Source organism: Chinchilla lanigera, unplaced genomic scaffold (genome assembly GCF_000276665.1).
Source record: "Chinchilla lanigera isolate Chin_1 unplaced genomic scaffold, ChiLan1.0 scaffold00028, whole genome shotgun sequence".
Lineage (NCBI taxonomy): Eukaryota > Metazoa > Chordata > Mammalia > Rodentia > Chinchillidae > Chinchilla > Chinchilla lanigera.
In genome coordinates this window covers 21,998,047-22,022,464 of record NW_004955429.1, presented here as the reverse complement: position 1 = coordinate 22,022,464, position 24,418 = coordinate 21,998,047, and the positions used below count along the sequence as shown (strand labels likewise).

The 24,418-nt window shown below is 47.8% G+C and overlaps 1 protein-coding gene across 8 annotated transcripts in view; it reads right to left on the bottom strand.

The window, feature by feature from the left end:
* The window catches only part of Kiaa1462 (KIAA1462 ortholog), an 84,680-nt gene that overhangs the window by 16,489 nt on the left and 43,773 nt on the right, over positions 1-24,418 (bottom strand). Inside the window, exons 1-2 of one of the 8 annotated variants that reach the window (XR_001234531.1) lie at positions 24,323-24,345; positions 14,567-14,906 (exon numbers count right to left, since the gene is read on the bottom strand). Coding sequence is in view for 1 of the 8 variants with exons in the window: in XM_013515499.1 (XP_013370953.1) it covers positions 14,567-14,847 (281 nt within the window). In the remaining 7 variants the exon portion in view is untranslated. Of the gene's footprint in view, positions 1-14,566; positions 15,473-15,500; positions 15,524-19,237; positions 19,278-23,062; positions 23,085-23,385; positions 23,409-24,322; positions 24,346-24,418 lie in introns of those variants that run through there. The other 7 variants (XR_001234533.1, XR_001234535.1, XR_001234530.1 and 4 more) reach the window with 7 other exon arrangements.

Genomic DNA, 24,418 nt, shown 5'->3' with positions numbered 1-24,418 from the left:
GAAACAGTGCTAGGACTGGCCCTGAGACCGACCGAAAGAGGGGCCTTTGCTCACGGGAGGCAGGAAAGGTCCAATGGAGCAAGTGGCTGTGCACTGCCTGCTCTACACAGAATGTCGCCGTCAGCCCTTAACAAATGCGCACACCAGGGCCCGCTCCCAGGGACTTGGGTCCGACGGGTCTAGACAGCCCAGTGCAGGCCTACTCCAAAGCCTCCCCAAGCAACGCTCGCACGCGCCCAGGGCTTAGCGTCCCTGTTCTAGGGCAGGTCAAGGAAGTCTCTGAACAGCACCGCACACTGCGCGTGAACAGAGACACTCCTCACACACGGCCAGGCTCCAGGGCCGTGACACAGAACACCACGGGCTGGGGCAGGCCCGGGAGACACAAGCGTCTCGCACAGGCTGAGCAGAAGCATGTTTCAACTGCAGTATCACTGTTTTTGCAAATTATTAAAGTAAAATATATTCACTGTTGAAATCAAATGTTGAAAGAATACAGGAAAGTACCAAAACCAAGAATTACCTGTAAACTCCCTACCCACAGTTAGTCACTTTAATATGCATCTTCTGGTCTGTGTGTGTGTGTGTTCTTCCAACTGCCTCCATATTCTCCCAGGGACGTCTGTCCCTACACCTGTCTAGGTGACAGGTTAGGGTTAGGGTTAGGATGTTGTGTGCCAGGTCCACACTCAGGGCTTCTGTCCACCTCCTCACTTTGGGCTCACCAACATCCTCTCAGGTAAGAATGACTGTCGTTCCATCTTACTGAGGAGGAAACTGAGGCACAGAAGTAATTTACTTAACACTAACACTTATTGGTCATTTCTGCCATGTCAGGTAGTATGCTAAGCGTGTCGAGAGTTATTTCATTTAAACTTACTCCTTTGATAAGGAAAGAAAGGAAACTGAGGCACAGACAGATTAATCAACTTTCCAAAGCTACAGTTTGTAAGAAGCTGGGACAGAATTCTAACCTGCAAAGAGTGAACATAACAAGTGCTTTTCATTTTTTCAGTGCTTCTCCCAATCCCTGAAAGTGCTTGACTTTTAAGGACAAACAGTATTCCATGATACACATATGTGTATATATAAAAACATATATTTATATGTATTTATCCACACATATGTGGCTTACGTAACTTCTGCGCCAACCGAGAAACACTAACTGCAGGTTTATTTAGGGTAAGTTAGGGTTCTGCTATTTATGTAATCCTTAGGACAGGAACGAGTAGGTCATGGTGCACATCAGCAAGTTGACCTCAGAAAAACTGTTCCAATTTATAGTCCCATCTGTCATGCAGAGGACAGCTGGCCTTGCTGAATGTTTTCAACCCTACTTATTATAATTTTTTTTCCTTATTAGATGAATAAAAATAACTTTTCATTATTTTAATTTGAATTTCTTTGATTACTGGTAAGGTCATTTTTTTCATGTGCTTAGGAGTCACTCAGCCACGGTTTGGAGTTTCAAATAACTTCTACAATGCAGACCACTTTTCAGCTAGTGGGGGGCAGAGTACAGACTCCGAGGTGGGGAGATGCTCAAAGCCACTGGCCCTGTGCAACCGGGCATGACAACCTGACCAATAACTGAGCTGAGGGCAGCATCCCAACACGTCAAGAAGCCCCTTGTGAAAAGCTACATTACTATTACTACTCTTTTCTTTGTATCGCTGGGGAGGGAACCCAGACCCATGCATATGCTAGGTATGTGCTCTCCGATCGAGCCACTTCCCCAGCCCCTTTAATATTACGATCTCATTTTGGAATTCTCTGCCTTGGAAGGTGAGGATAACTTCTAAAGAACTTATAAAGCAGGCACTGACAGTACAGCACAGCTATGGGTAGAAAATATCTTCATCATTTTAAGGCAAAGCAAGTGCCACTGAATGGCCTGGATGTTTCTCATACAGTACTTGCATGTAGTGCAAGCTGTCAAGCCTGGGCATGGGAGGAGGCCACGATTTCCTTTTTGCTTTTGTTGGTATCGAAGTCATGTTTTGGGGTACTTCGGGTTTTCAAGGCTAAGCAGAGCACTTCTTGGGTCAGGTTCAATAAGGAGTGATCATTTTGGAAGCCACCGCTCCTAGCCCCACCCACCCAGGTGAGCCAGCCCTCTGCTCGGAAGCTGCCATCCCATCCTTTAAGGACTCCTGTGTGCTGCCCACAGTATGAGAAACTGAAGAAGACGAAGCATTTAAAACCCTGCAGTACCTACTTGGCTATAAAGCATCAGATTCTAGGACAAGAGTTAAAAACTCTGACTTAAGACACTGCAACTGTCATAGGCTGAACTGGTAAAGAGGTAAATACAGTCCATCGTGAGGGAAGATGTGGCCAGCACCCTCTTGTGTCTGTTCTTCAGCCAGTGGTGAGCAGCCCCCGGACTGAGGACCTCATCTAGCACCACCCTGATTCCTGAATCACAACTGCCTTCTGGCGTGGAGGACTTCCTGAGCAGCAGCACTGGGGCGCAGCTCATGTTTTCAATGGTCACTGCGGTGTCACAGGACCGTGCTGTGCTTGGAGAGGTGGCTGGAACCCTAAGGTGCTGTTTGTGATGCGCATGCCCTGAGCATGATGAGCAGACAGATAAAAAATGACATAAAGAGGACAAGAATATAAACAGTGACTTTCCTGCAGATATAATGGGGTCAGTTTTGTTCGCCATACAAAAATGCTCTACCCTTAACTTTGCCAAAACTAATCAGAACGGCTGAACATTGTGGGTGAAACTTTTTCCGGTTGCACAATACACCAAAATCCCAATTTAAGGAAACAAGTTACTGGGAATATTTTAAATAGTCTATTATAAAATACAGTTCATATGCAGCAGAAAACTAAGAGGCATTTATTTAACCAACACCTATTTTGAACCTAGCCTGAGCCAGGCTCTGACAGACACGGCGTGGAACCCACAGGAAGGAAGTTCCGGTAAACCCTTCCCTTGGGCAGGCTATCTCGCGTTCATTCTATCAGCTTTACAGTCGGGCCCCCACTGCCATTTAACATGTACGCTAACTCACTCCTATGGCTTCGAAGACAAGAACAGGTTTTCTAATACCTCTGAGGAAAAAAGGATGAGATCGAATTTTTCTTTTTAAAAAATGAAACTAATGATTTACATCTAGAAAGAAATGAACAATGGGGCTCTTTTCATAAATACATAAACATGCTGAACACACTGATCCAGGAAGGGAAAAAGATAACGCAGCCGAGTGGAATGTGAGCACCCAAAGCAGCTGTGGACACACGTGAGGGACAGGCAGGTCTTCAGGCAGAACTCCCGGGAGAAGCGGACAGGGACAAGGCCACATTTTACCACAGAGAGAAGCAATGAGGCCGAAGATAACTGACAAAAATGTCTGCAAAGCACTGTACGTGAAACATGCACGTGTGGGAAACAACTTGTCTGAGGGAAACTCAGCAAACTGCTGAGCGTGGAAGAGCTCAGTGAAGGGAAAATTCGGAGAAATCTCTTAGACCACTTGGCTCCTTTTCACTCACAATAAAAAAAGTCCTTTCATTTTAGTTTTCACAGCATCAGGGTTCAAGCCAAGGTCCTTCTGCACACTGGGCAAGTGCTCTACCAGTGAGCCACATCCCCAACCCTGCCCTTCTTATAGGAAGTAAACCTCTGGTGCTCAGAAGAATAGCAGCGGGAGCTGACTTAAGCACCGTTTCCCAGGCTCTAATATGATGATCTTCTCAGTAGACTCCAGTGTTGTATGCGCCACACCGCCCTGGGACCATCTGGCACAGCAGCCTAGAACTGTGCCAGGTAGCTGGGGGGAGCAAGGGGTATGAGACTGAAGTGCTGCTTGCCTGCCCTGGGGGTTCCGTGGGATGTGGTTACCCCTCCTTCCCCTAGGGACATAATCCTGGGCCTCGCTTCGGACAAGCAGTGCCCAAGGTGCAGAGAGTGCAGGAGGTGGGGAGCCCCTGTTAAAGTCCTGTACATCCCGATGAATATCTTCACCCTGGCCCCACATCTGCAGTCTAGCCGACGCCTGCTGCTATTGTAGATCACCTTCAAACTCTGATGGCACGTTCTGGACTGGACTTGGCCCTGAGACCCAGCCTGTTCTTCCAAAGGCCACCTACTTCCAGAGATCAGGTGTTTCAATCCTACTGCACAGCATTTAGTAGGCAACACGTCTCCTCCCGGGAGAAGCTTTCTTCTTTAGAGTGGCATGGCAGGAGCTGTGGGCATCTCTTTAGAGTGACTTGTATTTACTGGCTGCAGGGTTAGGCTTTCACAAGCTTCACTGATGGGTCAGCCATCTTTCCCTACAGAAAATGTTCAGGCAGCTCCTCTGGCCAGGAAGCCTGCAGCTATACCTCTCAGCATGGCGCGAGGTATTCAGCAGGCCATATCATGCAGATAACCTTCTGACACAGGGCAGCAAGTAGGCTAATTTTGGAAAGGGGAAATGGAAGGTCAGGAGAAGATTAATACTGAAGTAGAGAGGTCAGCATAAATTAAAGATCAGTAAGAAAAGATAAAGCTACTCAGAAAACACAATGGAGGAACACCACTATTTGATTGGAGGATGAATTATAGGTTGCCTGGGCAGAATTTTAACTAGAAAATCCACAAACACTGGGTTAGACTGCTAACATACTGTTATGACCGCTTCTCACAATAAGTGACCGTAGATGACAACAGTATAGATTAGTTGAGATAAAGCGCTAGTCAGGAGGTTAATTTTTGGTTAAAAAATACAAAGTCGATTACGGGTCTGGAAGAGAAGGCACACTGCGTTTTTGGAAGCAGAAGGGACTAAGTGTTGACATCTGAAGGAGGTGCGCAGGAAGTTGACTCAAGGCACAGCGGTGGCTCAGAAAGGTGCCTGCAGAAGCACCAGGAGGGGCCCAGCAGTCACAGTCATCCACCCAGGAGGCTTCCAACGCCTCAGCTTGGTCTGAGTTCCACTAAAATTAGCTCATAATGTGAGGAAAAGGCATGTGGGAAGCGGTCCAGCCTGCAATGGCAACCTGCGCTGCCACAGGACCCCATATTTTAAAAACTGATGGTGAGACGTGGACGGCAACGGCGCCTGTGGATATCCAGTATTCTGAAATATCTCTGTGCTAGGAGTTTTGATCTCTCAGGTGCAGTAAGGCAGTAAGGCCCTCTGACACATGCAAGGTAGTCACAGACTCCTCTCAGGAGGCCCTGCCTCCGGAGTGGTGCTCAGGCTGCGGCTCGCATTTACTGTGTTTCTCTGAACTAGCAGTTCACAGCAGGGCTCATCTGAAAGTCTGGGCCATTTTAGAAATCGAAGTAGTATTTTTAGTAGACTAGGTTGAGTATCCCTAATCTGAAAATCCGAAATGTCTTAAAGTCTGAAATTCTTGAGTGAAGTTTGGAGTTTTTGGATTAAGGTTATTTAACTACCAATAGGGTATTTAACGGTATTCAACTACCCTTAAAAAAAAAGGGTATTGGGGGCTGGGGATTTAGCTCAGCGGCAAAAGCGCCTGCCTGGCAAGCGCAAGGTCGTGAGTTCGGTTCCCGGTACCGGAGAAAAACCAAAAAAAAAAAAAAAAAAAAAAAAAAAAAAAAAAAAAAAAAAAAAAAAAAAGGGTATTTAGGGATTAACGGTATTTAACTACCTACAAAAAAAAATCAACTCCAATATTTGTTGGTCCCAAGTATTTTGGATACAGGATACTAAACCTTTAAAATTTTTAAAATCTTTTCAATGTATAGAACAAAGACAGGGACAGGAAGTAGCACCCACTAAAGAGGGACTTTTCCTCCTTCTCTTCCTCATTCTTTCCTTCCCCTCCCCTTTCCTTTTCTCTTCCTTTCTTAATCTCTCCCTTCTTATTTCTTTCCTTTTCTCTTTTATGTCTTTCTCTTCTGTTTTGTGTTGGTTTTTCTTCAGTGTTGGGAATCAAACTCAGACAGCCTCTGGCATGCTAAGCAAGCCAAGTGCTCCACCACTGAGCTGCACCCCAGCCCTGAAGAGGGTACTTATGGAGTTAATTCTCATTCACATGGACCAGACAAATCCATGCAAAGAGAAGAGAGAAACAGGAGGGAAGAGTAGGAACACAAGTGGAAGAAGGGCCTCAGATCTGTGTGGCAGGAGAAAAAACGCAATCCTACGGAGACCAGGCAGGTGAACCCGGATGGCCACCCAGGTGGCACCTGCTGTGTGCCAAGGTGCTCTGATGGAGAGGGCCAGGCCTCCACCAACACATTCCAGTGTCTCTGTGCAACACCCTTCCCAGGTGCCTTCCTCAGAGAGGACGGTCTGCTGCACAGATTCCCACCTTGGGCCGAGGTCGGTCATTAAAGTGAGGCTATTTATTCAACTGATTGAAATGGCACAGATACACTGACGGTGACCGTGCACTTGAAGGCAGGGTGACACCTTGGAGTCCTCTGTATTCCAGAAGCAGCCTCCACACATGTGCAGATGTCAACACTTCTATCCACACCAAGATGCCAATGATTGGTCACCAGGTTCCTCACGACGGAGGGTATCACTGAGCCCATGCAAAACCCAACCACAGGTGTCTGCTCTGCACTAGAGCAGTAGTTCCCCACCTGAGCTACCAGGTGAACACTAGCAGTAAAAGCAGGGCAAGATACTATTTCCTCTCACAGATGTGGCCCTTGGTAGCTGCTTAGCAGCTGTGCCCCTATTCAATGCAGACTACTAATCATCTCCTGACCTGTTTCCCGCCTGTAGGAAGGAAGTGTCCAGATGGAGGGCAGGGGAACGAGATGTCTGTAGCAGGCCCAGGAGCCCTGTGAACCTGCAGCCAAGCCCTAAAGAAGGCTGTTCCAGGTCCACAGAGCAGGAGGCTGGGGGCATCTGCAAGGGCTACGGGATCACCCAGGAGTTCCTCATCATACCTACAGGGAGCAGCACCAGGAGTGTGAGTGTTGCCCAGACACTGAAGAGACAGCGAGGGCTACCAGTACTGTCGTCCCAAGATGTCCTCCCAAGGCCCCATGCACCTATAGGTGGAGCTTTTGGAGGATCATGAGTGATATTGGATCGTGGGTGTGTGCTACTGGATTAGACTATTCATGGGTTTACAGCTAGGTGTGATGTTGGGAGATGAAGCCTGGTAGGGAAGAGGTAGGTCGCTGTGAGTGGGGCCTGAAAGGGTTCTGTAACCCTCCTCCTCCCTTGATCCCTGCTCTGCTGCTCACTGCCATATAATGAGCTGTTTCTCCTCTGCCATACCCATGTCATGCCACCCTGCCTTGAAACCAGTCGACTATGGGCTGAGACCTCTCCAAACTGTGAGCCAAAAAGAAAACTTCACCTCCTATAACTCCCAAGTGTTGAGTATTCTGTCCCAGGAATGAAAAAGTAAGTAGGACAAGTGCTTTCTGTTTGCCTTCTGTAACACCCTTAACCTCTACCTAAGATCTGTGTGGCTTCTGTCCCTCACCTGTATACAGACATAGTAAGCATTCTGCTTTTGGAGTTGGCTACAACAGACTGGGCAAGTACATTTAAGATGCTTAGCACAGGGACTAACACATTTCAAATCTCTTGTTTTTAGCTATTACTGTCTTATTAACCCAATTAAGATAAATTATTAGTGGATAGGTAATACTGAACTTCATGTTCCTTGAGTAGCCCGTGGAAGGAGTCACAGGTGAACACAAAGGCAAGGGAGAAGAGCTGAGAGTTTGCCTTAGGTGGTGATTATTTTAGATCAGTACCATCTTAGTTTCCAAATCATAATCCATAGGCCTTGATGATAATAGGAAGTAATGATATAGTGGGCTGTCATAACAAGATGCTGCTCATCCCAGGGAAGGCTGGTCTCTAAAGGAGAAGCTACGCCCATTTCCACCATGGTGACGCAAATCAATATTTAGCTTATTAAAACAAAACAGGAAAAGCAAGTCTCTCATCCATTTGTTTCCATCTAAATCTAATGCATAAGGCAGATTATTTCAGTCTTCCTACTTTCACTCTACTATGGATACATGGATTTTTACCAAGTTAAACCACCTGTACTAGCATAGTTCATTCAGTGTCACTGCAGATATGAAAAAAACACACTAGTTTCTACTTCCTGCTCTTAGTCCCACCACCACCCTCACTTTCACTCGTTCATTCATTTGCTTGACAAGTATTTATGAACTCTTCTCTGACCCACTGCTCTATGGAAGCTAAGCCAAAATAGGAAGGAGGGGGAGGCAGCACCAAGGGCACACAGAGAGCCTTGTGTCTACCTCCTGCCACTATACCCTAGGGAAGCTACATACGGCTGGGGCATGGCAGCATGTCAAATGGACTTCTGGTCTAGGCTCCTTGTCCTTCGTCAAGAACTCCGAGGAGCCATCATCTTCAAAGCAAAACAGTGGGACCTGTGTAGGCCATGTGTCCTGTACTTATGTTCCAGTGTTTCTCCAGTGGGCACTCCTTAGCTCTTGAACCCATCCAGCACTCTGGCTAGAGAAGGCACTCCCATGGACAGTGCTCCTTCTGGTGATGGTCCGGCTGCCAATGCACAAAGCTCTTGGTAGTTGGTGCCGCTGCTGAAGCCTTCCCGTCCACTCTAGAAGCACTTGCTTCTCACAGTGCTTCTGAAAGTCTATGTTCAAAGGATGCAACCCACTTCTTGATGGAAAAGTTAGTGAGGGAAAAGCAATGCGAGCATATGTGCCAGAGCAGACTGGGACCCAGGCACTTCTACAGGTCACGTTATTCCTGAGCAAGAACAAAGTTCCCTGGAGGACAGGTTTCCAAAGAGATGAGGCAGACGGGCAGTCTGAGTCCTCCTGGGTGCTCATGAGCACGCAGAGGAGGAATCCAAACTTTCCCTGCTTGGAGCGCCCAAGACACCAGGCTGCCAGTCAGGATATGAAACAAGCGTTAACGTGGGGTGGGTATCATTCTGCACAGAGAAAGAGATACATAGAAACAGATGTTAAACTTGGAGCTTTCCTTTTTGGGAAAACCATTTTAAGCAGGGTATGATCTGAGAGAAGTTTAAAAGGGCCCTGAAAATCCACTGTTTACCATATCCAGTAGCACTGTCCGGGATAGATGTTTACTGATCAGATATAAACCTCCCAAGAAGAGGGCCCCAAGCCACCACATCAGACACTCTCCCACTATGCCCAGCCTCTAATTAGTCACCGCTGCCGTCGATGACCAGGGATAACTGCAAGTTATCCTCATGGCTAACGAACAAAACCTTTTCACCAGAATTCCTGGGCACAGCAAAGAGCTTGCCAGGGTGTGACTTTCAGAGTCAAATCTCTGCTATGCTAAGTTATTACACAGCTTCCTCCAATTCTGGTATTTCACAGGAAACACATCAAGGAAACCATGAATGCCTGACCACGGTCTTCTACGTATTTTACTGGTGGCTCCCTACACTCAGCAATGGCTACCTGCATCTGAAGTGTGCCGTTTCCTCTGAGTACAGACAACACGCAGCTTTCTCCGGGTCAGCTTCCCTTTGACGTCTGTGTACATGTGCACACGTGCGTGTGCGCTGGCAAGCTGAGGACATGGCCTGCGGGCTGCCTCCGCGTCACCAAGTGACCTTCATGTGCAGTCTAAACTGAGACCACTCAGGACGAGTCCGCACTGAGACTCACTTTCCGTGAGGTTAAGAGACGTAATGCCCCTGGCCTGGAACCTGTCCTCAGCCACAACCCCTGCATGTCTGGTCATCCTTCCTCAGCAGCTGGAGGAGGGGACACCCTCACCAAGCACAAGTCCTCACTGGCTGTCCAACACCATGGACTTTTTATCTCAAAATTGAGACTAAGACACCGGCAAGAGTCAGCAGGGGGCTCAGTGCTAAATCAACACACAGAACAAGGTATTTAAAGTCACAGTTAAAGTTACCCTGAGCCCAAGCTACTGGAGAAAAGATACTGTCTGGGAAGGGACAGAGATCCGAGACATGCGCAAGGAGGAACACAGACTGAGCTGGCTGTCCCCAGCCCATGCGAGACGGAGAGACAGCGGGCAGGCCAGCCCTGGCACCCAATGCCCACCGGCCCTCTCCTGCCTGTGGGGAGTGGAAGCGGCTCCCACTGCCCCTGAGACACCCCCTCCTTTCCACCTGGTGGGTCCCAGAGAAGCTACACAGGAGGGAGATTTCCTTTTCAGGAACTGCTCAGCCTCCAGAAGTCCTCCTCAGTCTGCGGCCACCCCCGTCTCCTGCGTTCCCTGCGCGCCCCACGCGCTGCCACACGGGTGAAGCTGCCAGCACTGCCGCCTCATCTGCCCAGCAAGGAGACCGACGCTTCTCCTCACCCAGGTTCCACCTTCCCGACCAGCCTCTCACAGTCACCGCACACCTTCTCCGCCTCCTGCCCTGCGCCTGCTGCTCTGAGCACTCAGCACCTCACAGTGCCTAGGCTGTGAGCCCAGTGAATTTATTTAAGGAATGAATGTTTACTAAACACAGAATTTTAAACTAGGAATTAACCACGTCAGAGATGAATTAGATATGGCAATGGCCTTCAGGAAAGGGATGATCCCTGAGGCCGATAGAAGCGCTGGAAGAACTCACGGGACAGCATAATTTCCAGGACGGAATCGCAGGAGATGAACTGATAAGGTGGCATTTCCAAGAGGAGATGGGGTGGAAAGGAGCAGGGAGCACAAGAGGACCCACAGGACCACACACGGGCAACAGGACAGGTCACAGGGAAGGACGGCGCAGGGGAGCTTGAAGGAGGCCTGCGACAGACTGGCCAATCACACAGACAGGGTAACCGGTACCGCCCTGGGTGTGCGTGCGGGTCACACTGTTGGAGCTCACAGCCCCTTTTCTGTGCTGTGCAGCCATAAGGAGGACAGTCCCACACACTGTAGCTACAGAAAGTAAGTTCTCTGTAACCCTAATTTGGAGCATCTGTGTACAAAGGAGAATCGTCTCTCGGTCCTGTCTGCACCACTGGTGTAAGAGCTTGGTCAGCAGTCTGCACAGTCCTTCACCTCCCTTTACAGAACTGTCACTCCCCTCTCATCTTGCATCTGCAACAGTGTGCATCTAGCACACACAAGGCCCTAGGTTCAACCCCCAGCACTGAAGCATCATCACTTACGTGCTGATGGCTCCACTACCTGCCAGAATAAAACAAACCAGCTCGACCTGCCCCCTCCCAGAACACTAGTGGGGTGCCAAGGATGAGCCCGAGGTGTGGACCTCAGCCTGTCTGAGCAATGGCAGGAGAGAAGCCTCATGACTCTCCTCAGCGATCCCGATGGCGCAGAGCTGGATGGGGCCATCCTGGGCCCCATGTGCCCTCCAGTCCTGGAAACCAGCCCAGCATAGGCCACTAGGCTGGACAGGACAGGCAGCATGACTGCAGCTGCTCTTGTCAAGGGACCAAAGGCTGGGAGCTGGCAGCATACCGCTTAGTCATTCGCATTCAGAATTCACATAAGCCATGGTCTGGTGGGTTTGTCTTTTTACATTTTTAAAGCTGTAACTACTGGTACCTTTCTGTGTCCTTCCAAAGTACTTTGTTTTTCTGATGGAGAAAAATAATTTTCTTCTATGCCTAGTTTTCTGTTGGTGTCCTTCTACCAAGTATCTATTGACTACTAAAGAAAGAAGTATCTTTTCAGGTCAACTCAGAAAGGCCTGCACTGAGGCTTTGTGCACCAGCATGGAATTTTGCAAATATGTATGAGGTATGACTGAAAACTACATGAATGTGTAAATTTTTTGTATTTTTTATTACAGTAAAAGACACACTGTCATTAATACAAGAAATATTCCTCTTCCCCCAAACACACATGCTACCATCCTTGCCAATTTCTGAAGCAATTCTCAAGCATTTATGAATGTCGTTAGTTGTGCTGTCATGGCTGCCTTGATGTCTTCAACTGATTCAAACTGTTTACTTTTCATGGTCATTTTAACTCTGGGGGAAAGCTGGAAGCCACAAGATGCTGGGTCCAGTGAATACGGTGGCTGAGAATGCCATAACATTTTCACACACCTACCTTTCTGTTAGATGGTATGCGGCAGCAGCATTTACCATACTTTTTATTACACCTTAGAAAGACGCTCATGAAAAAGGACGTCCAGAAATGCTCCAGAAAGTGGCAAGAATGATGGAATAAGTGTGTTCAAGCAAGAGGGAGTATTGTAAGAGGGATTAATGGCAATGTGTCATTTATTTATTTATTTATTTATTGGTACCGGGAATCAAACTCAGGATATTGAGCTTGCTAGGTAGGCACTGTGTCACTGAGCTACAGCCCTGGCCCTAGTGTGTCTTTTATTTTAATGAATGTTTAAAATTTAAACATTCACTATATATTTCAATCACACTGCATATGCTCTTTACCCTTCTTTCCTACAAGGAAACCATTAAAATTTAAACATAAAGTATCCTCCCGCAGATTCACCTACTGAAGGCTTGATCGCCACTGCAGCAACATGGGGGAGGGGTGACCGGAGGGGTGACTGGACCGTGAGGGCACTGACCTCATCAGCAGATCCCTGATGAGTTCACAGCTGAGTGGGCTGTTAGGAGGTGCGGCCTGCTGGAGGAACTAGGTCACTGGGGCGGGTCTCAGAAGGACGTAGCTCTCCTGGTTCTCTCCCCACTCTTGGCTTCCTGGTTCCCATGAGGTGAGCAGCTCTCCTCTGCCAGGCCCTTCTACCAGGATGTTTCTGCCTTGGAACCAGCTGACTATGAACTGCAAACTCTAAAGCCATGAGCCAAAATCAGCCTATTCTCCTATAAGTTGTACACGTCAGGTATTTTGTGCCGAAGTGGAGAGCTGAACAACGTGGCAAACTTCAGTCCAAACAGTACTATCCATCTCCCAAGTGAATCAGCAAATCTCAGAAACATGGCGAAGAAGCCAAACCTATTCATCACTCAGGCATCTGTGTGAAAACACCCCAGTGCCACACACTCACCTGTCTGAGCACCTCACTCCTAACGGACAGAGACTGTTTGCAGACCTGCCTGCACCTCCCCAGCTTTAGGGCTGGGCTGGAGGCCCTCATGGTTCTTAGGACCCTGTTACCACATAGGGGACAGAGACCCTGAGCAGGCCTTGGGGGAGGTGAGAACACAGAGCCCGCTCAGGATTCTAAAGGGGGTCCTATTGTACCCCTACTCCAATCAGGCTCCTCCAACGTGAGGAGGCCCCCACAGGCCCTACATAGCAATGTGTAGGGGCTCCATGGCACCACCTTTACTTCATTAAGAACAGCCTTCTGCCTTCAGTGGCTGTCACAATGGTGAGAAGGATAACTTGAATCAACAGCATGTATCAAGTAACCACTGTGTGCCCTGAACTAGCAAGTTTCCCGGGAAATACAAAAGAAACAGGAGACAAGGTACAAACTCGGTACCCTGCAATCTGAGCTGAAAGACAGAGCCCTCAGCACAAAACCAGAAAGAACAGAAGGCAGGAGGAAATCAGACACAAGTTTGTCTGGAGTACTGAAGGCTGTCTTGACCCAGCCAACTTAGCCATGAGAGCCCTCTTCCCAACTCCATGGCGGGCAGATGGCCCACAGGAGCGAAGCCCGAGAATGCAGCGTGCGTCAGGAGTCTGAAGGGCAGAGCAAGAGCAGCAGCTCCTGCGCTTTCCACTCAGGATCTCCTTCCAACACCTGTGCCCTCAGCGACAGCTCAGACCTGGTAGCGCAAGCCCATTCACTACATGGCCAGGAGGAGATGTTCTTGTCTTTGCTCCTGCCCAGAAGCCAAGGTGTCACACGCTCTGACAAAACAAAACCCTCCCAGTTACGCCTGGAGACAGACGACACTGAAGAAGCTTTCTCTGTAACCAGGAAAGGCAATTTTCCCCATCGGGCTCTTCTCACCGCCCTCTGTTTGCTTCTCTGAGACCCCTGCTCCTGGCTGTCTCCAGTTCCTGCCCTGCCACGTGCTCTGCATCCTCATGACTGCTGCTTCTCCAAGCTGTCCGGGTCCTAATGCAGTTTAAAGGCAGGCACAGTCTCACGAGGAGATAAGAACGTTTCCTCCAAGTTGGAACTGTTTACAAGACAGTTTCGGGGCTGCCATCTCGCGCAGCCTCTGAGACGAATTGCTGGGATCTCTTCTGTCCCCCCGGTTTTTCACCATTAGGAAACACCGACCAAGCGGCTGTGGGGGATGGCACCCTACAGCAGGCCAGTGTGTGCGCAAGGGGATGGGTGGAACCAGGTGACTATCAAAGAAGGATGTTCTCTTTTTCACAAATGGAGAGGAGACAGATCCCTCTCAATGCTCTGTGGCCTGCAAAATATTAAAAGGGATTAATAAGGAAGCCAGTGTACCATGACTGCATGAGTGGACTTGAACTAGCTTCTACCGTGTTCGAAAATGATTCCCACCAGAGGCAAGTGAGCAGGCTGTGAAGAGAAGCAGGACATTTGATCACCAGTGTGGGTTCCCGACGGCCCTCTGTGGTGGCCCCGTGATCAGTGTGGCTGGGACACATACACACCTCCTCTTGGACCCCTCTCTCCCTCCCTGGCCCCGGCCGAACAAAAAGAGGTGGAAGAGTTTACTTACGCATAACCCAATGCCGAAGTCCAAGGCCAAAGTACCTGCTGGGTCAGCAGGGACACTTACCCTGCTTCTGAAGCTCTGGAAGCGGAAGTCCTGTGGTGCTCCGTGCGGTGCCGGGGCGCGCCTCGTTGGCCCTCAGGGGCACTCACGGGGCCTGTCCCTGGGGCCAGCCTGGCTGGTGCTGGGGTAGGGGCACCATCCTCACATCCATTCTGCAGGCCCTGGCTGCCTCTGGGCCTTGTTCTCGCCTGTGCATGCCCACCAGCCTTGGCCCCATGTGGCCCTGGGAGGTCTCGGGGTGGTTTGTAGCCATGAGAGATCAGCAGGTCCTCCACGCTGTACATGGTGCGTTGGCTTCAGCATTGTTCACCTGCTGGGACCGCTGTGGTGGCACGATCCATCACTAGGGAAACAAGAGAGAGTTCTGGGTGACCAGTCCTCCCTGCAGCGCTGCAGCTCCCTCCACGCTGCTCAGAGCAGACGCCCAAAGAATCAAGGGGTGATCTCCCAGTGCCCGAACACCCTGCCCAGTACCCATGGGGCATGACTAAGGATCGCTCCGAGAGCTGCCACCTCTTGAACAAGACCGTTGAGTAATGCTTCTTGGTTTTTGTTTTTCAGTGCAAGGGCTTGAATCCAAGAGTGCTCGACTAACTGAGCTACATCCCAACCCTTTTCATTTTTTGTTAAGAAACGGGGTCTCACTAAGTTATCCAAGCTGGCCTCAAATTTGCAGTCCTCCTGCCTCAGCTTCCCAGAGTGCTGAGATCATGGGCGTGCACCCGCACATCTGCTCATAATAGTGTTTAAGAAAAATAAGTTCAACTCTGCCCAGCAGCCTCTTGCCACCCTCATCTAAAATCACCAGGCTGAAGGGGCGAGGATGGCATAAACACAGGCATGGAAGCTGTGACTACTGTTTTATGTTTCTAAAAAGAGAAACTACAAATGTGCAGCTCCGCCTTACTGCACACCCGCTTCCGCCTCATACACGCACCTCTGGCCTGCAAGGGAAGAGCCGCATGTTACCCAACACACAGCCATAAGGGGCTTCCGGGAAGCAGTCAGAGGGAGAGCTGCGGAAAACTCCCTGGCTGGTAACTGGTCACTGGAAATGGATTTTTCATCTTTAGGCCTGATGAGAAAACAACACACCAACCAAGCATGCACATCCAGCTCACAACACTTTGAAAGTTCTCCTCTCCACGTGACACTTTACTTTTTCCAGTACTGGGGACTGAATCCAGGGCCATCTCCCTGAGCTACATCCCCAGCCCTTTTCATTTTCAGACAGGGTCTTAAGTCACTAAACCACTCAGGATGAGCTTAAACTCATGATCCTCCTGCCTCAGCCTCCCAGTGTGCTGGGATTATAGGTGTGTGCCACCGCGCCCAGCCCCATGCGGAACTTTTCAGAAATTCCTTCCCAATGACCTTGGGGACAAGCCCATACTTCTCAGTCGAGGGTGCCCATACCCAAACACCATCTCAGTAGCTACATCACTAGCAGCCTGCCCCAGTATAATCTTCCTGAAGGCAAGAGGACCAAGGGAGGAGAACAAAAGTGGACAGAAGCCCACATAGGAGCAAAGCAGATGGGAATCCCCTGCTGGCTTCTACCAGGGCAGGAGACAGATCCCAGTGACATCCGGCTGCCTCCACCTCTGCACCCAGGGAGGCTGGCTGCAGCCCAGTGAACAGCACACAAAAGCTGGTCAGGTCAGGGAGCTCGGCCAGCTTGGTTCGACTGCTCCAGAGGCTGAAAATAGGCACTGGCCACCATGAACAATGGCCAGGAAATGCCTGCTGGACCTCGCAGGTGCAAGGAAGACGCATGTGCTTCCTGTCGCTGCAAGCTCTCCCTGGGGCCCTAGGTATCGTTCTGCTGACTGCACGTGCTCTCTGCTCTGCATACCCAGTCGCGGGGGCAGGAAAGTCAACTTGGGGAGAGCCGTGCTAGGCACCTAATTTTCCACTGTGCCCTCTGTTTTGCAGGAGGTTATGGGCGTTACTATACTCCTGGCAAACTAACCACAGCAACTCCACCACTCCAGATGCTCCCACTGCCTGAATGTCAGGGAGCTGCAGGACGTGGGCCATTCACTTAGGGAAGGAAGGACAGAGAAGCTAGATTCAGGGAGCAAGCCACTATGCCAGGAACGGCGAGCTCACAGTTCTTAGTGCAACGCGGGTTAAGGCATTCGGCGACATCGGCGGTGTCCAGCACGTAGTATACTCTCAAATAAATGCTCGGAAAAACACTTCTTAAATGAATGCACAAGGCACGGAAGCAGCATTTGAGCTAGGCCTGACAAACAGGAGTTTACTAACTAGATAAGCTGCATTTTATATGTACGAGAGGGGAACATGGCACTTGGAACAGATTGTGGGTACAGTCATTCCAGGAACACAGAAACAACTCAGCAACCGGATCACGGTGGCTGAGACCAGAGTCACCAGACCTCCTGGCTGTGTACCCAAAACTGGTTGTCCTGCATCCCATTCATCAGAGTGGTGAAAAACAGAAGGCTTTCACAAAACACGCATGTGGGCTGCTGACCTACTGGGGTTAGGTAAGTCAACCCAATCAGGCCAAGTGTTTGCAGTTATATTTAACAGACTCTTAAAAGGCATGACACCCCACGCCAAGCCACAAACACCATCCGAGAAGATTCAGCTGTGCAGAGGCTCCAAGCTGCCCTCAGAGGTGTGAGGGCAGAAGTGCTGTGACTGCTGGAAACTCCTCCTTTTCTTTCTCAGAGGCCAGCAGTGCATCAGGAGTTAGCGGACAAAACGGGCAGGCTTCAGTGCTCAGGACTACCGCTGAGTGGAGAGGCACAGGGCCTGGGCTGAGCCATGACTCCAGCAGTAGCCTCCGTGACTGATTTGGCACTGCCGCCAAGCACTCACGGAAGACGTTCACCCCTCACCCTCCACCTCTGGATCCCAACTCGGAGCCTGCGCTCCTGCCGCACTTCCACACCCACACTGACCATTAACCTCTCGTCCTACAGACTTCGCCAGCCATGAGTATTTCTAGTCTTTGCCACACTCTGCTTCCTTTCTTTAGCATCCTTATCTGTTTAAATGGGATGGGCTCCTGCAAGTGGGAGCAGGCTCCCAGCATGAGGGACGGTCTGCTGAGTGCTGGCAGGGGACCAGGTGCCCAGGGAGTGGATGTACTAGAAAGATGGTCCTTTAAAGTTTTTCTTCAATACCAGCACTTAAAATCAATTGCACTTAATTCTATCACCTGTGCATCCACTGAAACACTTGCTATAAGGCAAAAACATGACAAAATTTGACACAAACCTAAACTATCACCACACTGTAACCACACATTTCATACCCTGGAAAGGTAGATGGACAGTTCAAGCAGCAAATGATCAGGTTTGTAAACAATGATCATCTTCCCCCTTTGAGAACGCTTGTGACCTGTTGTAAAGTGATTGAAATTTTCTCTAGTAGGCACATAAGTTCCCTAAGAATATCTCTCGATTCATGTAAATTTTCTCCACACCCCTGCCCCACGACCCCCATAAACACTCTGTCTATAAACTATGAGGAAACACCTGCTTTATAAAGCTACAATCACAGGACACATAAAAGAAGATGCCATTAACCACCCATAAGTATCTGGCATGTCCCAGACACTGTATTAGTTATTTGGCATACTTTAGTTCATTTTGTATTCTCAGCAAATTTTCTTAGATAGATATAGAATGCCACCACTTTACAGAGGAAAAGACTGAGGTTCAAAATCTGAGGTTACAGATATTAAGTGGTAGATCTGACAGGACAGTTTTGAAATCCATGCTACTACTGGTATTTTCAGCTCATCCATTTATAGTTCCTTCCTTATAATCAACAACTTTCTTAATTTACCCTAATAATGCATAAATATAAATAATAAAATACAGAAGAGACGGTGGCATTAAACTTAAAAACTACATTTAAAGTAAAAACATTCTCTTATTCCTTGCAATGATGCCTCTTGCATACACACACAGGAAGGTGAGTCCCTGGCTGGACTATACTGTCCTGATGGCAATGCTAGTGCTCATATTTAAGTACCTCAGCATTTGGTTCATTCACAAATACACCACTGGGCTGCTCCTGACCTTCACTCTAGGGTCAGCTCGGGTATTTGGTCCTTCCTAAGTGACATGGAGCTATCACAGACCCTCTAGCATGAACTAAAAGAAAAAAACCAATACAGAAATAGCAACTCTTCACTTCAACATTAAAAGAATTGGGACTTTTTGAGTGGGTAATGGGAAACCAGGCACAGAAAAGGTTTTGTGGTGGACCTGGAAGGAAAAATGAGGATGAAGGCAAGGAGAGATGAATAGAGCGTTGAGCAATTAGAAGTGATGCAAGAGATAAAAAAAGGAGGGACCATAGGTAATTTTCAAGGAAAGAAGTAATACAACGGATTTTAGTCTCTGTGTGACTACGGTAATGGTCATTCCATAAAATAGAAATGATTATTAGTTTGAGGAGGTAACAGGTAATTTGATTTTGACCTAACCCATCTATTCCCACAAATTTTTCTTCCCCCAATATCACTGTAAATATAGTTTCATCAAAACGTATTTGTCTCTTCCAAAGAACCTGAATGAGATCACTTAAAGCAATGTTCTTCGTGGAAGATTTCTGAGTTCTTTAAGTATTAGCTCTGTCCTTTATGTTCAAATGGCTGCGATAATAAATAATCTATCCACTGGCACTTACGGGTGGTGCTGAGTAGTCTTCCCCCTCATTGTCATGTTGCTGCACGCATGTGTGTGCGCGCGTGTGTGTGTGTTGAGGTGGATCGCGCCCAGGACACTACACAGGAGAAAAGGGGAGAAACCTTTGGGTCAAAGTCTTCTCCTAAATGAGCATAATAGGGCTGTGAGACTAGCGGTTCTTTAGGATCCTTCTCCCTCTGGACATCTGCCCCCTCCCTCCAGCCTGCTCTCTCTGTTATCAACAGCATGCATGTGTAAGTCAGCGGGCCACAGGGGAGAAAAGAAAGTACAGCTTGTGGCCACGATGCAGAACAAAGCTAAACAGGCCACGTGCAGATAGAACCTCTGACCTTGGCCTCATTCACACTCCTGCAGAGGCCACCCAAAGCACAAAGGTGAAGAGCCACATGCTGAGAAGAGGAGGCCAGGGCACGAGACACCCTGCAGTTCTCTCTGCCAGCGAGCAGGGGCTGCACACTTACTCCAACCTGAATTCACCAAGACACCTGTTCTGCACTGGACACACCAGATGCTGGCTCTGCGCTGCAGAACAGGAAGACAAGTCAGACTTGCGCGATGTTACTGTCTAGGTGCTATTATTTCAATTACGCACATTCTCATCACTAGGTGCAAAGTTGTAAGTGAATGCCATCTATAAAGGTACCACTGTCTCCTCCCTTCCCATTATAAAAAAAAAAAAATTCTGTGCTCGTATTTACAGTTATAAGGTTCCCTGGCATGTGAAAAGGAAACAAAATATTAACAAACTGTTCTAGCAACCATAACTTTTTTCCTTTTTAAAACTTGCTTAAAACGTGAACTGAAAATTAAGACATGTACCCAATTAAAAATATGAAAAAAATGTCCTCTGACAAATGCAAATTAAGCCAAAATGCCATTATTCACATACCAGATTACTGAAGCTTTTAAAAAGCAGTGTTCTTTGTTAGTGAGGTCATGGTAATCTACCAAGGCTCTCCTATCTGTGGGTGTATGAATGTGTATACAAATGGGTCTCTCCTTTCTTAAAAGTGGTTAGGTAATATGTAACAACATCTTTAAATATCTGAAACCCTACATAGTAATAATCTCATTTCTCAAGATTCATCTTAACAAAATAATCAGAAATACACACATGTAAGGATATTTATCCAAGTTTTATTTTTGATAGAATGTTGAACTAACTATTTAATGGATGGCTAAAAAGATTCTGCTACAGTACATCCACATGGAAGACTACAATATGTACACACACATATAATATTGTGCTTCCAAGTATCTAGTGGCACAAGGAAATCTACATCCTATCATGTTAAGCAATAAAGACAGGACACAAAACCCTAATTAGTGTGCTGTTATAACTGTAATATTATATATATATACACACGAGAGGAAAAACACCAAAAGAAACAAACCAAAATATCAACAGTGTTTATACTTTTAACTGTACAATATGCTAAGATGTCACAAAATGTATTAGGTTAAGCCATATGAAATTGTAACGTGCAGGTCAAAAATGGTTAAATATTGGCATTTTCATATGCTGAGCATACTTAGCTTTAATTTCATATACTTAATATTCACTTAAGTACTATAACAATATATATATACACATTACAATTAACAATTTAAGATCTATTAATATAACAATAGTATTTTATCAGTCATCAATTATGTCATTAGCCTTCACTCCTAACAGTATATTAAGTTGTGACTTTAAGTTTTACTAATGTAATGTAGTAGCATCACTAATATTAACCAGTAATAATACAGTTCATAATATACTTAGCTATGCCCTCACAACATTGTTTGTTTAAAAGCTTCAATAATCTGATCAGTGAATGGGTCTTTGTCTCTTTCTTTTATTAACTTTTAATTTATGTTCTAGGCAAAAACAAAAAACTTGGAAAATGAAGAGTTGCTTCAGTAGGGTTAGGAAAATGTAACTTTGAAAACACACTTTATATTTGGAAGACTCAATGACCATCAAAGAAATACTGGAGAAGAGAATAAATGACATGAGGGTCTGCTATGCAGCTCATGTGCCATGAAGACCATGTGCCATGAAGACTGTCTTGTTTCCAGTGAGCTTAAAGTCCCACATCCCCCAAGGAAACTGACTACAAGATCGCAGTCTGGATTCCAAAGGTCTTGATTAGACACTGTTACTCCTCTTAAAAACCTCTGAGTTTTCAGTTGTACTCACTGACATTCCATACTTAATATGTAATTGGTCCCTCAAATTGTTGGCAGTTCAGTGTAAATATTTCTTCAACTGACAAGTTTTAGGTCTAATGTTATGATTAATATATAACAAAGTACTTTATTTAAACAAGAGGTAAATAGCCAAGACATAAAGCAAACCAGAATGGACCATGTTGCTGATACGGGGATTTTTAATGCTTTCTGCAGCTTGTTTTTTAATGGTAGAATTGTGCATTTCATTATGAACAATAGACTTGCCATTTCCCTTTCCAGCCTTAATTATTCAATGAACAGCCACATGGTTCCACACGAAGTTCTGGGACAAGTCTTCACCAAGGGTTGCTACCATACCACACACGTAGCAACCTCAACTTTGTAAGACCTCATAAGGCAGAAGAAGCATCTTTCATGCACGAAGCAATCATTTCAAAGGAGCAGGAGTCACGGAAGGTGACAAGAAGAGAACAGTGACAGGAAAATCTGGGTCTAAAATCAGAAGGATCTTGGACCATTAATCTTGCCAGGTTAGGATAGTGCTTAGGCGGTGGTTCAAAGAGATGCAAGGGGGGAATACGCAAAATACGACATACCATGCACTTCATTTTTAATTAAGTATTACCTCTTCTGACTGTTCTCTCTCCACACTAGCACGAGCACACACACATGCGCCCACGCGCGTGCACACACACACACACACACACACACGTCTTCTCTGTTTTGTTCTTTCACCTCTAAATTCAGCATCACATAATTAGTGCTTTGGTTATTTCCCCCACTTTTGTAAGACCCTACGTACCTCACCACATTTCCAAAAGGTTGTAAGTCATTAAGAAAGGACTGAAATTGGGTGAGAATTTTTTTTAATCCTTTAGACTTTGAGGCCACTTACAAAAGTAACTAAAATTTCTAACAGGTTAGAAACTTACTCTGTTACCATCATGTATATCAAGTCCCCCACATTAAGATTTCTGAAATACTCTGTTAAATTTCCAACATACTAATTTTGTTCTTTGTTTTAAAACGGCTTTAGAATAAAAGAGCCCAGGTTTTATGAAGATGTTGCAGTTCACATTAATGTAATTTTCCCACTCTTACTTATTTTCTAATTATAATAGTCATATAAAATTATTTCAAAAGTAAACATTTGCAAAATTCAGTACTTAAGAAAAACAGAAAAAGCTCCTAAGAACCTCCCTGGGCCAAGAGATAACCAGCAGCAACAGTTGGTTTCCATGCTTCCAACTATTCTTCTATATAGTTACTTTCATCCCTTCTTTTCCTCTTTGAAATCTACCTTCGGGCCTGTTCATGAGGGCACCTAAATTCTCTTATTTACATACAGAGGAAACCAGCTTTACTAGGGAAGCTATGGAGAGATAACTAATCGGGTAGTTAGAGGTCCAATAATGTCTTTGCCATTTGGCCAGGCTGTTGCTAATCATATGATCTATAGAAAGTTGTTAAAAAATACATTTAGTTATGGAAAGTCATAAATAAATTTTAAACAAGACATCCCAAATTCAACCCGAGATGGCTGAGGTTTCAGTCTGGGGGGATACCGCGTATTTTTACCACACCATTCTGTGTCCAAAGGGACATAGCAAAGGACTGACAGACTGACCTGCCCTTCCCTAGGCTTCTGGCTTGAAGTGACTATCCCTCTGCATTCCACAGCCAGCAGATCCCGAAGCAAAGCCCAGTAACAAGGTTTCCAAGGCCCAGATAACCCTTCCTGCCCAAAAGGTGAAAAACATCTGCTGAAAACCAGGACAAAATGTGGCCACGGCCGGGCCTAGAGGGGTTCAGAGATAGTCACTGCTTATCAAAATGAAACCCACTGCAGGACAGTTGTTTCAGTCCAGCGCTCTGTGTTCTAAACTCCCGAGATTAATTACCGTGGAGAACCTAGCCAAGCTCATTAAGACGGAAACTCTGACCTCCTACCATGACTGGTGTTTACTGTTCTTCCAAACCAGAGGGCTTTCCCAGCAAGGACAAGGAGGACTTGGGGAAGCCACCAGCTCCTGGGCTTTCCTTCCTGAAGACAAAGAAAGGCCTTACCTTTAAATTGCATTTTAAAATCTAGTCTTCAAGAATCATTTCACATTCGCCTTTCAGTGAAAAAGTGGACAGTACTTTCCTTGTCCACCTCTGAACACCAGCCGCGTTTTGCAACTACTGAACAAGGGGCTACAGGCCTCTGGCGTCTGGGATCCAGAGTTAGCGATCAGATCTGAGTTAGTTACCGGACAGCCGTGCGGAGCGCGGCGAGCCCTCCACAGCACACGGGCACGCCGGCACTCCCGTTCCAAGGGCGTGGAAGGACGCACAGGCTCCCGCTAACCGCCCTGCCCTCAAATCTGCGGGACCTGCCGGGGCCTGGCCCTCCACTCTCGCGGCAGAGGGGGAATCCGTCAGGAGGACGGCCCGAGAGGTGAAAAGCCCTTCTTCCACAAATATCTGCCAGCCCAGGGCAGCCCGGGGCAGCGTTTGCAGCCCGCCGCCCCGCGGGGACCGGGGCCGTCCGGGAAGCAATGCAGCCGGCGAGCGGGAGTCGGACACCTAACGCCAAGGCGAGCGGTCCAGCCCAGCCCGCACGGCCTCGGGAAAACCCGAGCAAGCGGCCAAGCCCCACCGGGAGCAGCGCCGCTCCGGGGCCCGCCGCCCACAGCGCTTCCGAGGACCCCGCGCAGCCCGCTCTGCCGGCGGGCCCCGGCCTCGCCGTTCTGAGGCCACGCGACAGGGGGACGACCCTCCCGAAGTTTCACCCGCGCAGCCCCTGCCGCTCGGCGGGCGGCAGCCGGTTCCACTCGGCAGCACGTTTCTGGCGGCCGCAAGCCCTCGCCTCGCCTCCCCGAAACTCCCGTCCCGGAGCCCGCACCCCAGTCCCCGGGGCGGGCGTGCTCCGCGAAGTCGGGCAGACCGAAGCAGGAGGGCCAGCGACGCTGCGGGGCGGGCGCGAACCGCCGCGCGGAGC